Here is a 15,405-nt window from a genome sequence, read left to right as displayed (position 1 = left end):
GTCTTGCCACTCAAAAGTATCAGTCAGCCCTACAGACACTGAATGGGGCAGCAGCCACATGCCTTTGGAGATTCAAGGGACTTGGGAGACCTGGTTTTATCAGTGAGGCTCCAATCAACCAGAATTTTATCTCCTATACTGTAAATAGGCGATATACAGAGGTCTCATTCCACTGAGCACTTCATTGCATATAAAGAGTCCCTCACCACTTTCAAGTCCACACTCACTGCTGCAAAACAAACCTACTTCTCATCCCTCATATCTTCTCTCTCTCACAACCCTAAACAGCTATTCAACACTTTCAATTCTCTCCTCCGTCCTCCGGCACCACCTCCCTCTCCTCTCCTCTCAGCTGAAGACTTTGCCTCTTTCTTCAAGCGGAAGATTGACAACATCAGAGCAAACTTTGGCCCACAATCCCCACAGCCCCTCATCATAGCTACTCATCCCTCTTCCTCCAAATCCAGCTTCTCCACAATGACAGAAAACAATCTCTCCATTCTACTCTCAAGATCACATCTAACCACCTGTGCACTGGACCCGCTCCCATCGCACCTCATCCCCAACATCACCACAGTCCTCATCCCAGCCCTAACCCATCTCTTCAACCTATCACTAGCAAGTGGTGTATTCCCTTCATGCTTTAAACATGCCTCTGACTCGCCCACCCCAGGGCTATGGGACACCCGGTGCCGGGCCGGACTAGTCCGGTGGTAGTCAGTGGTGGCTGGGCCCGGCTCCGTGGCCCTGGTGGGTGTCAGTAAAATATGTGGCTTGCTGAATAAAGGTTGTGTTCGTGACGCCACCTGTGGTATGCGGCTAATAAGCCGCCGCTGCTGTGTGAGGCCTCCGGGATGATATTATGGCAGCAATGGTAGTACTGCTCCCCACAGGTGGAGCAATGCCCGGGGCACAGTTGGTGCTGATAAGTGTCTATGCAGATGAAATAACAGAGGCAACTCCAAGGGTGCAGTTCAAGTTCTTTTACTCACAGTTCTTGTCAGAGCTCTGTAGGACCCCTTGGACTGCTGGGACCACTGTCAGGGACCTCCGCCGTTTCTGGGTGATTCAGAGAGTGAAAGCCGGTGCCCTTCTCTTAGTGTCTCTTTCTTCTGCTGTCTTCCTTAGCCTTGCCTTTGTTAGGATGGACCTGGCTTGGCCTCCACTACAGCCTCCAGGCTTGGGGGTCACCTGTCGGCTGATTACCCCTTTTCTGGAAGTCTGCTATGGGTTCTGGCCCTGGGAGCTTACAACGTCCCTGGGCCTCGGTTTTTACTGTTTGGAGATGATTTTGCACTCCTCCAGTCTCTAGGGACCGTCCCCTGTCGCAGCTTGATCCCTCCACCGATGTTACTGTGGAACAGGCCACTGTAGCCTACAACTACCCGTGGCGCCTCCAGGCCCTCTCCGTGGTACCTCTAGGACTGCTCGTGGTACCTCTAGGACTACCCGTGGCCCTGCGACTCCTTCTGTCTTCTGCGTGGTGTCACCTGGACCTCTGGGTCCCAGGGTCTTCACCAGGAAGCGTCTCCTTCTGGTTCTCTGCTCCTGTCTGACTTGGAGCTTTCTTTCCTTCTTTCTTTCTTTCTTCCTTGCCTGCCTCCAGCAGGCCTCCTCCTCCCTCCTTTCTCTCGTTCTTCTCCTCCAACTACATGCTCACTCTCTCACTCCCTGAGGTAGACTGACTAAACTTGACCTTCCTTTCTCTATCTGCTCTCTGGTGGCTCCTCCCACCTCCCCAGTTGCTAAGCTACCACCCTATGGGAGCAGGGATGGGTCTTATGGCCCCTCTCAGCATGCAGCATGGGAGGGTTGCCTGCCACTTTCCCTGGTCCCAGTATGTACCTAACAATGGGTGTAGTGTGGATTTACCAGGGGACCGGAGTTCACTCTCTTCCTCTCCCAGAATGGGGCATCACACCACTGGATGGGGTGCAATGACCTGTGGCGACGGAAGCCTCAGGGGCGCCACACTCCCCCACAGCAAATCCCAGCACGTCCTCGGGCTGAAAAACAACAAAAACATGTGGAAGAACTGCAAAACATTTTTGGTATGCAAAACATAAAACAATAAAACATTTCTTCCCTTTATGGGAGGCACAATTACTTTAACGTTGCAAACTTCTTATAAAGAAACTATGTGTGCACTTCCAGTTCATTGCACGGTTTGGGCACTTCCCCCATAATTCTGGTAGGGGGCACAACGGGTGCAACTATATACATTTTCGGCTACAACAAGTCCAGTAGCCTGGCAGTTCGTTTCCTTTCAAACAACAAAATGACATAATCAACCAGCCACTAAGTCCAATGGCCTGGTTACATAAGACACATACACATCCACCGGGGCCCACATTCCAGTTCAGTGGCCCGGTAACACATAAACATGGGGGGTGACGTCTTCAAAAAGCATGAGGGGCAGTACAGCAGGAAAGGGTGTCATCTTCGAAAAGAATGAGGGGCAGAACACAAGGGACTTCTTCAAAAAGAATGAGGGGCAGACAGGGGCTATATACAGTTCAGCATCTCTTCATCTTCACTCACGAAGGTAGATGCGAGGGTCCCACTCTGGCATTGCTCCTGGCAGCAGGTACGCCGACGATATCATCGTCTGGGTCCCCTGGGCGCTGGTCCCTGACCTTCTGCGCTGTTCTGCAGCCTGGATTGGAGTGGGACTGCTTGCAGGTGTTGCACGGCGCTGCTGCAGAGGGCTGCTTGTCTGCAGGGGGCTGTTGCTGTGGTCTCTAGGGCCCTGCTTTGGCTGGGCTCCCTGCATCACACACGCCATGGAGATCCTGGTCTGTGTCTCCTGAGTGGCTGTCGCAGGACCTCTGCTCAGTTCTGTGGCCTGGGTCTGCCTTGAGGTGGTGCTGCTGCTAGGGGAGATGCTGCGCTCTTGCACTGTGCGGCGCCACTCTGGTTCTTCTGGGGCCGCTTCTTCCCGCAGGATATGTACATGCAGCGCGTACCGTCCACGGTCCCCCATCAGCCGTGTATACTCCACCACATCACCCGGCTTGGCATCGCGCCCTGGGTGGCCTCTGGGCAGGTGCTCCTCGATGTCTCTTCGGGCCACAAACACGTCCTTGCCCAGACCGGGCTCCCTTATGAAGCCCCAGCCACCAGCTTGTCTGAAGTCCACTACTAGGCCCCGTCGCACTGGGCCCTCGGATCCCTTCAGGGCCTTCCTGACCTGTTCCTTGGAGGCCAGATTAGAGGCTTCTTTGGCCTTCCGTTTCTCCTCCCGGACCTCCCACTCCCTCTGGTACTCTACCACCAGTCTCCGGCAAGTCAGCTCGTTTGCTAGGGGAGTCTCCTTGGGGCGCAGTGGCTGCTGAAGTCCCCCACTTTCAATGGGCGCTGCGTCCCAGTTCACTCCCGGGGATGTCATTCCAAGGAGGCTCACAGGGGGACTCGGTAGGGGGCCCGCTAGCTGTTCGGGGTCCACCCCACCCCAGGCGCTGTCTGCGGTGGTCTCCGGCAGGCCTCCGGTACCCCACCGGGCGTCAGCGGGGCTGGCGGGGAAGGCCAGTGGGTCGGTGAAGGGGCTAGGCGATGGCGTTTGGCGGGGCCATGGGTCCGGACGGGTCGGGGGTTCATTTTGCTCACCCTGCTGCTGCTCCGCGGCATCCATCCACTGACCCAGGCCCTCCGGCACCAGCGGTGTTTCTCTCTGCCGGTCCGCCTCTACTTCCATGTTGCTCAGCCTCCGAGCCAAGGTTCGCATCTCCTCCCGGAGCAGGTCCAGCTCAGGATCCATTTTTCCGGTCCCTGGTGCACCTTGCTGCAGCTCCTCCGCCATGCTGCCGACCTGGGGAATGCTGACTGGAACACTGCTCGGGTGCTCGACCACGCCACTCGGCTGCACCCTTTCCCTTCTTGGAGGCGGGGCCGGAGGCTGCACTAGTATCTGGCGCCAGACTGGCGCCCAGCCCATCACGGCTGGCATCACTCTGCTTGCGATAAGGTACATTTTCTTTATCTGCTGGTCTGGCATTTAGACTCTTTCTGCCAGCCAGCCAGCTTGTCTAGTCGCCATTTCTTCTTCCTCCGCCTTCTATGGCGGGCACTGCTTCACGCTCTTTTCTTGGACAAGGGGGCGGGGCTTCTCTTCGCGCCCTTTCTTCTGGCACGCCCCCCTTCTTCCCGCGCTCAGTGGCTTCAATGGCGGCAATTTCTCACAGTAAAACACAGGCTATTTCACGATTCTTCAGGCGCACAGTACCCGGTGGGACCGGGCATGAAATCCTGTTCGTGACGCCAAAGTTGACTCGCCCACCCCAGGGCTATGGGACACCCGGTGCCGGGCCGGACTAGTCCGGTGGTAGTCAGTGGTGGCTGGGCCCGGCTCCGTGGCCCTGGTGGGTGTCAGTAAAATATGTGGCTTGCTGAATAAAGGTTGTGTTCGTGACGCCACCTGTGGTATGCGGCTAATAAGCCGCCGCTGCTGTGTGAGGCCTCCGGGATGATATTATGGCAGCAATGGTAGTACTGCTCCCCACAGGTGGAGCAATGCCCAGGGCACAGTTGGTGCTGATAAGTGTCTATGCAGATGAAATAACAGAGGCAACTCCAAGGGTGCAGTTCAAGTTCTTTTACTCACAGTTCTTGTCAGAGCTCTGTAGGACCCCTTGGACTGCTGGGACCACTGTCAGGGACCTCCGCCGTTTCTGGCTGATTCAGAGAGTGAAAGCCGGTGCCCTTCTCTTAGTGTCTCTTTCTTCTGCTGTCTTCCTTAGCCTTGCCTTTGTTAGGATGGACCTGGCTTGGCCTCCACTACAGCCTCCAGGCTTGGGGGTCACCTGTCGGCTGATTACCCCTTTTCTTGAAGTCTGCTATGGGTTCTGGCCCTGGGAGCTTACAACGTCCCTGGGCCTCGGTTTTTACTGTTTGGAGATGATTTTGCACTCCTCCAGTCTCTAGGGACCGTCCCCTGTCGCAGCTTGATCCCTCCACCGATGTTACTGTGGAACAGGCCACCGTAGCCTACAACTACCCGTGGCGCCTCCAGGCCCTCTCCGTGGTACCTCTAGGACTGCTCGTGGTACCTCTAGGACTACCCGTGGCCCTGCGACTCCTTCTGTCTTCTGCGTGGTGTCACCTGGACCTCTGGGTCCCAGGGTCTTCACCAGGAAGCGTCTCCTTCTGGTTCTCTGCTCCTGTCTGACTTGGAGCTTTCTTTCCTTCTTTCTTTCTTTCTTCCTTGCCTGCCTCCAGCAGGCCTCCTCCTCCCTCCTTTCTCTCGTTCTTCTCCTCCAACTACATGCTCACTCTCTCACTCCCTGAGGTAGACTGACTAAACTTGACCTTCCTTTCTCTATCTGCTCTCTGGTGGCTCCTCCCACCTCCCCAGTTGCTAAGCTACCACCCTATGGGAGCAGGGATGGGTCTTATGGCCCCTCTCAGCATGCAGCATGGGAGGGTTGCCTGCCACTTTCCCTGGTCCCAGTATGTACCTAACAATGGGTGTAGTGTGGATTTACCAGGGGACCGGAGTTCACTCTCTTCCTCTCCCAGAATGGGGCATCACACCGCTGGATGGGGTGCAATGACCTGTGGCGACGGAAGCCTCAGGGGCGCCACACCTCTATTACACCCATCCTCAAAAAGCCCTCCCTTGACCCATCCTCTGTGTCAAACTATCGCCCCATATCCCTTCTCCCCTACGCCTCAAAACTACTGGAACAGCATGTCCATCTTGAATTGTCCTCATACCTCTCCTCCTGCTCCCTCTTTGACCGGCTTCAATCTGGCTTCCGACCACATCATTCTACCGAAACTGCCCTAACCAAAGACACCAATGATCTACTAACCGCCAAAGCCAAGCGACACTACTCTATCCTCCTCCTCCTGGACCTGTCCTCTGCCTTCGACACAGTAGACCATTCCCTCCTACTACAGATTCTCTCATCTCTGGGCATAGAGAGTAAAGGAGAGAGGTGTTCACTTGCTGCGCCAAAGAGATCACTCCAGCAGATGTTCAGATTAATGCCACTTTATTAATCATATGGGTCAACGCGTTTCCGGAGCCTCTGCCCCCTTCATCAGGACCATCAAGAACAAGAAACATCAAATCTGTCCCAGTCGGACAGAGACATACATTTATATGGTATATATGACGTCATCAAAGCAAAAAAACAGGCGGGAAGCACAGCCACGCTGTCAAAACGTGACGTACTTCAAACAACTTACTCAATTAAAAAAGAATTAACATGTGTCGCCCATCAGAAAGCAGGACCAATGTGATAACACCACCACCATCTGAATCGATTGAAATTGAGAAAACTATATAGATAGGTGAAAAATCCAACAAAATATAATAGTGAACACACTATTCACTAAGTGTGCAATTTGGGGTTTAGTGTACAAAAGCCGTATATATCTCAGTTATAATGTATCCAAACTCGAAATGGAGAGGTACACGAACTTAGGAAGCACTCAGTCTGCAGATCCCATTGGGATCTGCAGACTGAGTGCTTCCTAAGTTCGTGTACCTCTCCATTTCGAGTTTGGATACATTATAACTGGGATATATACGGCTTTTGTACACTAAACCCCAAATTGCACACTTAGTGAATAGTGTGTTCACTATTATATTTTGTTGGATTTTTCACCTATCTATATAGTTTTCTCAATTTCAATCGATTCAGATGGTGGTGGTGTTATCACATTGGTCCTGCTTTCTGATGGGCGACACATGTTAATTCTTTTTTAATTGAGTAAGTTGTTTGAAGTACGTCACGTTTTGACAGCGTGGCTGTGCTTCCCGCCTGTTTTTTTGCTTTGATGACGTCATATATACCATATAAATGTATGTCTCTGTCCGACTGGGACAGATTTGATGTTTCTTGTTCTTGATGGTCCTGATGAAGGGGGCAGAGGCTCCGGAAACGCGTTGACCCATATGATTAATAAAGTGGCATTAATCTGAACATCTGCTGGAGTGATCTCTTTGGCGCAGCAAGTGAACACCTCTCTCCTTTACTCTCTGTGATCTGCTGTCTGCTGGTGGCTGCTGCCTGGGATCCACATTACATGCGTTCATAGTAGTTGTGACTTTCACAACTGCATTTGGTGAGTATTCTTACTCCCCCCTCCCTACCCCGTACATATTGGGGTAAAACCCTATTTGCGCTTGGTTTTTCCACAGTCTTCTCCACGTGTCATCTCTGGGCATCACAGACTTGGCCCTATCTTGGATCTCCTCATACCTAACCGACCGAACTTTCAGCGTCTCCCATTCTCACACCACTTCCTCATCTCGCCCCCTATCTGTCGGTGTCCCTCAAGGCTCAGTTCTTGGACCCCTGCTGTTCTCCATCTACACCTTCGGCCTGGGACAGCTCATAGAGTCCCACGGCTTCCAGTATCATCTCTATGCCGATGACACACAGATCTACCTCTCTGGACCTGACATTACCTCTCTACTAACCAAAATACCACAATGTCTCTCTGCTATTTCATCCTTCTTCTCTGCACGATTCCTAAAACTTAACATGGACAAAACAGAGTTTATTGTCTTTCCTCCTCCTCACTCATCTCCTCCAACAAGCCTTTCCATCAAACTCGATGGTTGCTCACTCACGCCAGTCTCACAAGCTCGTTGCCTTGGAGTGACCCTCGACTCTGCTCTATCCTTCAAGCCACACATCCAAGCCCTCTTCAACTCATGCCGATTACAACTCAAAAATATCTCCCGGATCCGTGCTTTCCTTAACCAAGAATCTGCAAAAACACTAGTGCATGCCCTCATCATCTCCCGCCTCGACTACTGCAACCTCCTGCTCTCTGGCCTACCTTCCAACACTCTTGCACCCCTCCAATCTATCCTAAACTCTGCAGCCCGCTTAATCCACCTCTCCCCTCGCTACTCCCCAGCCTTGCCACTCTGCCAATCCCTTCACTGGCTTCCCATCGCCCAACGACTCCAGTTCAAAACATTAACCATGACATACAAAGCCATGCACAACCTGTCTCCTCCCTACATCTGTGACCTAGTCTCCCGGTACCTACCTGCACGCAACCTTAGATCCTCACAAGATCTCCTTCTCTGCTCCTCTCTTATCTCCTCTTCCCACAATCGTGTACAAGATTTCTCCCGCGCATCCCCCATACTCTGGAACGCTCTACCTCAGCACATCAGACTCTCCACTAACATGGAAAGCTTCAAGAGGAACCTCAAGACCCACCTCTTCCAACAAGCCTACAACCTACAATAGCCCTCAGTCCAGTAGACCACTGCACAACCAGCTCTGTCCTCACCTATTGAACCATCACCCATTCCCTGTAGACTGTGAGCCCTCGCGGGCAGGGTCCTCTCTCCTCCGATACCAGTCTGTCTTGTATTGTTAATGATTGTTGTACGTATACCCTCTTTCACTTGTAAAGCGCCATGGAATAAATGGTGCTATAATAATAAATAATAATAATACAGTGGGGAAAATAAGTATTTGCTACACTGCCAATTTTGCAAATTTTCCCATATACAAAGAATGGAGAAGTCTGTAAATGTTATTGTAGGCACACTTCAATTGTGACAGACAGAATCCCCCCCAAAATACAGAAAATCCCATTGTATGAGTTTTAAATAATTAATTTGCATTTTATTGCATGAAATAAGTATTTGGTACAATAGAAAAGCAGAACTTAATATTTGGAACATAAACCTTTGTTTGAAGTTACAGAAGTCAGACGTTTCCAGTAGTTCTTGACGAGGTTTGCACATGTGCCGCCCCTGCAGCGGATCGAACTGCTCGGATCCGGGGGTGGTGATTATTCGTGGCTGGAGGGTCTCTGGACCCGGGGCCTAGGGGCCACACTCAAATGTGAAAGGGGTTATTTACAGGGGATTTGGTATAGTTTGTGACATCACCCGTGGTGTACGGTAATTGAGGAATACCACCGCTGCCGTTAGGAGTCCCCGGGGTGATGGAGTGGGGCAGCAAGATGGCGTTACCTTCCACGGGTAGGGGTAAGTCCCGGGACTGTGGATGGTGATGAGGGAACACAGTGCAGGGGTCAGTCGGGTACTCACTCAGCAATGAAGCAGACGCTGACAACAGGGTAAACCAAGTCTCTGGCTGCCGTTGCTTCTCAAGGGGAGCTTGTCCGGGTCCCGTCCCCTGCAGCACTGCCGGTGGTCTGTAACCTGCCTCCTGGCACCAATTCAGATTGTCCGTAGTGGCCCGGTAGCTTGGAGCAGGCTCCCCACTGTGGCTAAGTGGAAGAGCCTGCTCTCGGGGCTCACGCTTGGGATTTTAATGGGCCGCTGGCTAGAAAAGCCCTATCCCCCTCATTGCGCTAGTGCCCCGATTCTGGACCTGGTAAGAACAGTCCATAAAGGCCCTGTCCTCTGCAGGTTAATTGCCGGGTCGAATGAAGCTTCTCCCCAACCTAGGGTCCGTGTACCCCGCCGTACCTTCAGTCCCATTCCGGTGATAGGACCAGGCTGCTGACTGTCCTCCTCGATGGGTTCCAAGCACCTAGCCTCAATCTCCTGCGATCGGGGGTCCGACTCCTCTAGGTCCAGACCACCGTCTGCGACCTAGTTTGCTTCTCCCCTGGGAGCTCCAACTCCCCGCTTCCTCAAAGCTCCTCATTCACTACTCCTCAACTGCTTGACACCTCCCACCTGCCTGTCTGACCCCTAGGTAGGCGGCCCTATTCCTGCTTAAGTAGCCCACTGGTGTGCCTGACAGGTGTGGTGCAAAGTGTATCTAGGATTTGTGAATGCTGGTGGAGGCAGTACTGCAGGATAGAGACCCAGAACCAAGGGGGGTTGAATACTGCATAGGGAGGGCCGTTTGTGCAGTACCCTGTAACGACCTGAATAGTCCAGGGGCGTCTCACACACACACACACACACACACACACACACTGCAGCAGGGCTTTTGGTGACTGCTTCATGCAGATCTTCTCGAGATCTTTCAAGTTTTGGGGCTGTCGTTGGACAACATTGTGTTTCAGTTCCCTCCAAAGATTTTCTATTGGATTCAGGTCTGGTGACTGGCTTGGCCACTCCAAGACCTAGAAATGGTTCTTACAGAGTCGCTCCTACTGGTGTGTGTTTTGGGTCATTGTCATACTGGAAGACCCAGCCATGACCCATCTTCAATGGTCTTACTGAGAGAAGGAAGTTGTTGGCCAAAATCACGCGATACATGACCCCATCCTCCCTTCAACATGGTGCAGACATCCTGCCTCCTTTGCAGAAAAGCACCCCCAAAGTATGTTTCTACCCCCATGCTTCACCGTTGGGACAGTGTTCTTGAGGTTCTACTCATCCTTCTCCTTCCTTGAAACACAGTGAGTGGAGTTGATACCAAAAACTTTTATTTTGGTTTCATCTGACCACATGACCTTCTCCCATGCCTGCTCTGTATAATCCAGATGGTCATTGGCGAACTTTAAAACGGCCTCAACATATACTGGTGTGAGCAGGGGGACCTTGCGTACCCTGCAGGTTTTTAATCCATGACTGCGTAGTGTGTTACTAACTAATCTTTGAGCTCTCTTCAAGTCATTTACCAGGTTCTCCCATGTATTTCTGGGCTGCTTCCTGACCTTTCTCAGAATCATCCTTACCCCACGAGGCGAGATCTTGCATGGAATACCATACTGAGTAAGACTGACAGTTGTCTTGTGTTTCTTCCATTTTCTAATAATTGCACCAACAGTTGACTTCTCACCAAGCTGCTTACCTATTGTCCTGTAGCTCATCCCAGCCTTGTGCAGGTCAATAATTTTGTCCCGGGTGTCCTTAGACAGTTTTTTGGTCGTGGCCATGGTGGAAAGGTTGGAGTGTGATTGATTGAGTATGTGGACAGGTGTCTTTTATATAGGTAACAAGTTCAAACAGGTGCAATTTATACCTGTAATGAGTGCAGAGTAGGAGGGCTTCTTAAAAAAAAAAATTATAACAGGTCTATGAGAGCCAGAATTTTTACTGGTTTGTGTTTGATCAAATATTTCTTGCTATAAAATGCAAATTAATTATTTAAAAATCTTACAATGTGATTTTCTGGATTTTTGTATTCTGTTTGTCACATTTGAAGTTACCGATGATAAAAATTACAGACCTCTCCTTTCTTTGTAGGTGGGAAAAGCTGCAAAATCAGCAGTGTATCAAATACTGACCGTATTTTCCCCATTGTATGTAAATTGTGGAAAAGTCCCTTAAAATTAGTACAAAAAGTTCAACATCAACAATTGCCTGCACTTAATCCAAATTACAAAAAACACAAAACACACAAAAAACTTAATCCAAATTGTTGCATAATTTACCACGTAGTTGATATAACTGGTGTCCGTCTACATCCAGATTATGCTGTGTCACTAATGTATCACCTACAATAAAGGAAATAAACAGGTAATCAGTCATCTGAAGCCATTTTAGCCAATTGTACCTATCAATAAATATTCAGAACTAATGGGGTTCAAAAATACATAATTTAAGGATTAGGCGTAATAGCTGCTTAATGTATAATTGAAGCTAAGAAACTGTAACACAATAAAAGGGTGTGTCTAATTTAAAAAAAGAAATAATTTAGAGCTGAAATTCATCTAAAATATTAAAATATATGCATCTCCTCTGCAGATTTCTAGGTCTCATTGGTTACTGACTACAATCATAACTTTTACAGGTGCGTCCTATTTTTCTAGGAGACCTGCTCTAATTTGCAGGACTGGTGTAAAACTCTTCTAATAGTAGTAAGAATTAGGGTAGACGTTCTGTCCATGTCATGAACAACATCGTTACCTCTTTCATTAAGTTCAGCCATTACTCCAATTAGATTAGGATGCTGATAATCATTTTGTAGTACAAAAAGAATTTCCCACAACGCCAGTACAGCTTCTCGCCCCATGTCCAGAATATCTTGAATTAGAATTTCCGAAAATGCAGAGGATCCTAATTCTTTCTCAGTTTGAAGGTAATCCTGAAATATAAAATATTTTTTTTCACAATTCCTCATATTCAGGGATTATAGGGAGGGCAAAAGTGGCAAATGACAAAAATGTCTTAAACACTTAAGGCCTCAACCTCACAAATACCGTGAACATGGCTTCTTCATCATCATCAATCCAACCTACTGTCTACTGATTATGAATTGTTCTAGGTTTCACTAGACAAAGGACTCCAATAAAACTTCTCGATGGGCTTATTGTTGGTACAAGATGACCGACTTATATCTATCTCATATCACTCTGATCAAACTTAAGTAGTGAAGACCACCGCTGGGAAAAGACCTCCCCTCCTCTGAGACTAATACTTGACCCTATCATATGTAATGTTTACCATTCAACTTCTTGAAGAGGATTACCCCTGTAGAAAATTTTGGGTGGCTTTCTTATTGTCTTACAGATTTTTCATTTTATTAGTCATTATTGACTAGAAGATCAAAGAAGAAAGTGATTTAAGTTTAGGGTCTTGAAGACCCAATTAGAACATTGTCTATGAACCAACCAGCTAATACTTTTGTGCATATTATAGTTTTGGAAATAACTAATTGTACTTATATGAACAACTTTCTTCTTACCCCCGGCTTGAGGACATTTCGGGAGCTCAGCTCACTCAGGAGGTTCCGTGTGTTCAATATCTCCACTATATATTTCAGGTCATTCCAGAAATACTCATACAGAATCCTCAGGGTGCCCATTTCATACTGTTTCAGTTGCCGGCAAAACTGCTCAATGTCATCTAGATAAAAAAAATCACATGGTTTTAATGACTTTTCTCAGTTTCAATATACTCACAAATTATGGAAATGGTGAAAAACAAATATTTGTGGAACCATTTATGAGAACATCTGTAGACATATGCATGTGAACAATCTTTTGAGCAACCATCAGCCTTAAGGATGGTATTCCATGAAGTGACAGCCACATTCCCCAAAGACTCAGCTGCATTCAGTGGTCAAAGCACAATTTTGCCAGAGGTATCTGTTTTACCCACAAAACAATGCATTTGTTGGCTACTAAATGTGGTTTCCTCAACCTGGAGACTTAACCTAATGAGGCTGAACTCCACCAATGTGATGATGGCTTAGCAGACAACTGAAATTGAGCCATTTCTTGATCCCTGTTGAATGCTCATGATGAACATACTGTATCTATGTGCTGTAAAACTTTATTATTGGTGTGACCAGAGTCCCCTTACTGACCATCGCTGATGACTCTTGAACAACTTTGCTCCATCACTTCTGTTCTCCACGGTTTAAAGATTTCTTCTAACTTCAACCTAAAATGTCAAAACAAGGTAGCAGATTTTAAGGGTGTCAACGTGTAAAGTAATACATGGTTTAATAGCTTGTAAGGTCGAAGTTAGACATAACGCCATTGAGTTGAACTTATAATATGACACATCGGTGTAGCCATCATAACATGATGAAGAGCAGTCAAAAAAGATCAAAAATGGTTAATAAATCAATTGATCCTTGTTGGCCGAACACTCGTTTTGCAGACAGTCGTCCTTCTTTAGTCCCCTATAGAGATCAGCAAGTCCTGCCAAGGATCGGTTCAGGATCCCCAATTCCGCCTGAGATTGCCCATCGGATCGGCGATCCTAGCCAAGCCCATTAAATTCAATGAGAGGCAAAAGTGACATGTTGTAAAATGGTTTAGGGGGCTGTAAAAGAAATAAACTAAAAAAGGGTTAAAGTAGTACATATTTACAAAGTCTCCCTGTGGCTGCAGCGCTACTTCTGAGTCCAATAATTATCCCTAATGCATATTCACTGCTTTCCCCTTCCACCGGCATCTCTGATTAGCTGCCATTGCACCACGCCCCCACTTTCTGACACAGCATCTATGATTGGTTGGAATCACAAATGCTGTTTATGTCCTGATACTGGTAATAATTAAATAAATAAATACATGTAAGCTTTCGAGCAGGGCCCTCATTCCTACTGTCGCTGCTGAACTATGTGCTATTTTGTTTTGTTTATGTCTGTACAAGCCCCCACATGATTGTAAAGTGCTGCAGAATATGTTGGCGCTATAAACATACACTTTATTATTATTATTATTATTAATAATAATAATAATAATAATAAAAAAATGAAAAATATGTAGGGTCCCCCTGTATTTATACCAGCACAGATGAAGCCAGCTACAGGCTGCAGACCCCTGTCGTGCGCTTATCGTGGCTGTGTATCAAAATAAGAGGAACTGCATAAGTAATTTAAAAAAAAACAAACCTATATTTGGTATCCCCTCAATTTTGATACCCAGCCAAAATAAAGCTCAACAGCTTGGGGCTGGTGTTCTCAGACTGGGAAGCCCATGCTTATTGGGTCCCCAGGCTAAAAGTAGCATCCTGCAGCTATCCAGGATTGTCGCATCCATTAGATGCGACTGTGGAGACACCGGGCTCAGTGGGTGCTCTTGTCCGCCGGCCTGGCCACCTTTAGAAAGGCAGCCTGGCTCAGGGCTCATCCCAACTGAACGCACGACCTCCTTAACCATGGGCGGAACACTACTCAGACAACACAGGGTGAGGGAATCATAATATTAAGACTTTATTGGATCCCCAAAATATTAACGCCACATAACACATAACCAGCAAAACACACAAATGTAAAAGGCAACAGAGTCTCACCCTTCCGCTGGCTCACCAGGGATTTAGAATGTCCATGCCTCAGAGCTTCCAGGGCTACTTACTCCAATCCAGCAGCACCCCGCTTTTGGCGGGCACCCACTGAGACTGGAATAACACCAGATTTAGGAAGCTGGCTGAGGTCTGCAACGTCTGTAGCCAGGTGACCAAATTATCCCAACCTGGGTTTCTTCCTTAAGTAGTCTCTGGTATGATGATATAATCCTGGCAGCCGGAGTCGAAATCCCTAGACTGTGGATATGGTCTCCAATCGGAACCGGAGTCCCTAGATTGAAGCCACAAGGTATCCTGATCCTCTAGCCAGCTCCTACGAGCTTAGACTGGATCATGCACATCCATCAACCCCTGGTGACTTAAAGAAATCACTTTTTTTAGCCATAACCTTCCCTTAGGATAAACTGTGCCCTTATCGGATTGGTTGTACAAGGTTCCTTCTCTTATTGGATGAATTTGAAGCTGCATGGATAATGTTCAGTTAAATGATGTGCATAGAAAGACTGAGGATATCTACATGAAGTCTGCAAGTCACAGACTCGACAATGGCTACTAAGGTAATTTACATTAGATTAGCAATACACAACTACATTACAATGATTGCTCCAAAGGATCTGGTCCCAAACAATAGTTTAGCAAACATGAGTTAACACAGAAGAAAAATACGTCAGGCTGAATGTTAAGAAACTTTAACCCATGCTAGGCATTGGGTGTCCATGTCGTCACATTCCTCCCCCTTCTTAATATTAGCCAGACAGGATGGGCTTCCGATCATCCTTCTCCTCTTGACGGCATTGTCC

At 48.3% G+C, this 15,405-nt stretch overlaps 1 protein-coding gene across 1 annotated transcript in view; it reads right to left on the bottom strand.

Moving 5' to 3' along the window:
* Nucleotides 1-15,405, bottom strand: part of LOC142257922 (NACHT, LRR and PYD domains-containing protein 3-like) — a 73,562-nt gene that overhangs the window by 45,610 nt on the left and 12,547 nt on the right. The window contains exons 2-5 of the mRNA XM_075330212.1: nucleotides 13,158-13,234; nucleotides 12,534-12,694; nucleotides 11,756-11,933; nucleotides 11,281-11,343 (exon numbers count right to left, since the gene is read on the bottom strand). Of these exons, the coding sequence (XP_075186327.1) occupies nucleotides 11,281-11,343; nucleotides 11,756-11,933; nucleotides 12,534-12,694; nucleotides 13,158-13,191 (436 nt within the window). The 5' untranslated portion in view covers nucleotides 13,192-13,234. The remainder of the gene's footprint in view (nucleotides 1-11,280; nucleotides 11,344-11,755; nucleotides 11,934-12,533; nucleotides 12,695-13,157; nucleotides 13,235-15,405) is intronic.

Source organism: Anomaloglossus baeobatrachus, chromosome 12 (genome assembly GCF_048569485.1).
Source record: "Anomaloglossus baeobatrachus isolate aAnoBae1 chromosome 12, aAnoBae1.hap1, whole genome shotgun sequence".
Lineage (NCBI taxonomy): Eukaryota > Metazoa > Chordata > Amphibia > Anura > Aromobatidae > Anomaloglossus > Anomaloglossus baeobatrachus.
This window is presented reverse-complemented; position numbering and strand designations above follow the sequence as displayed.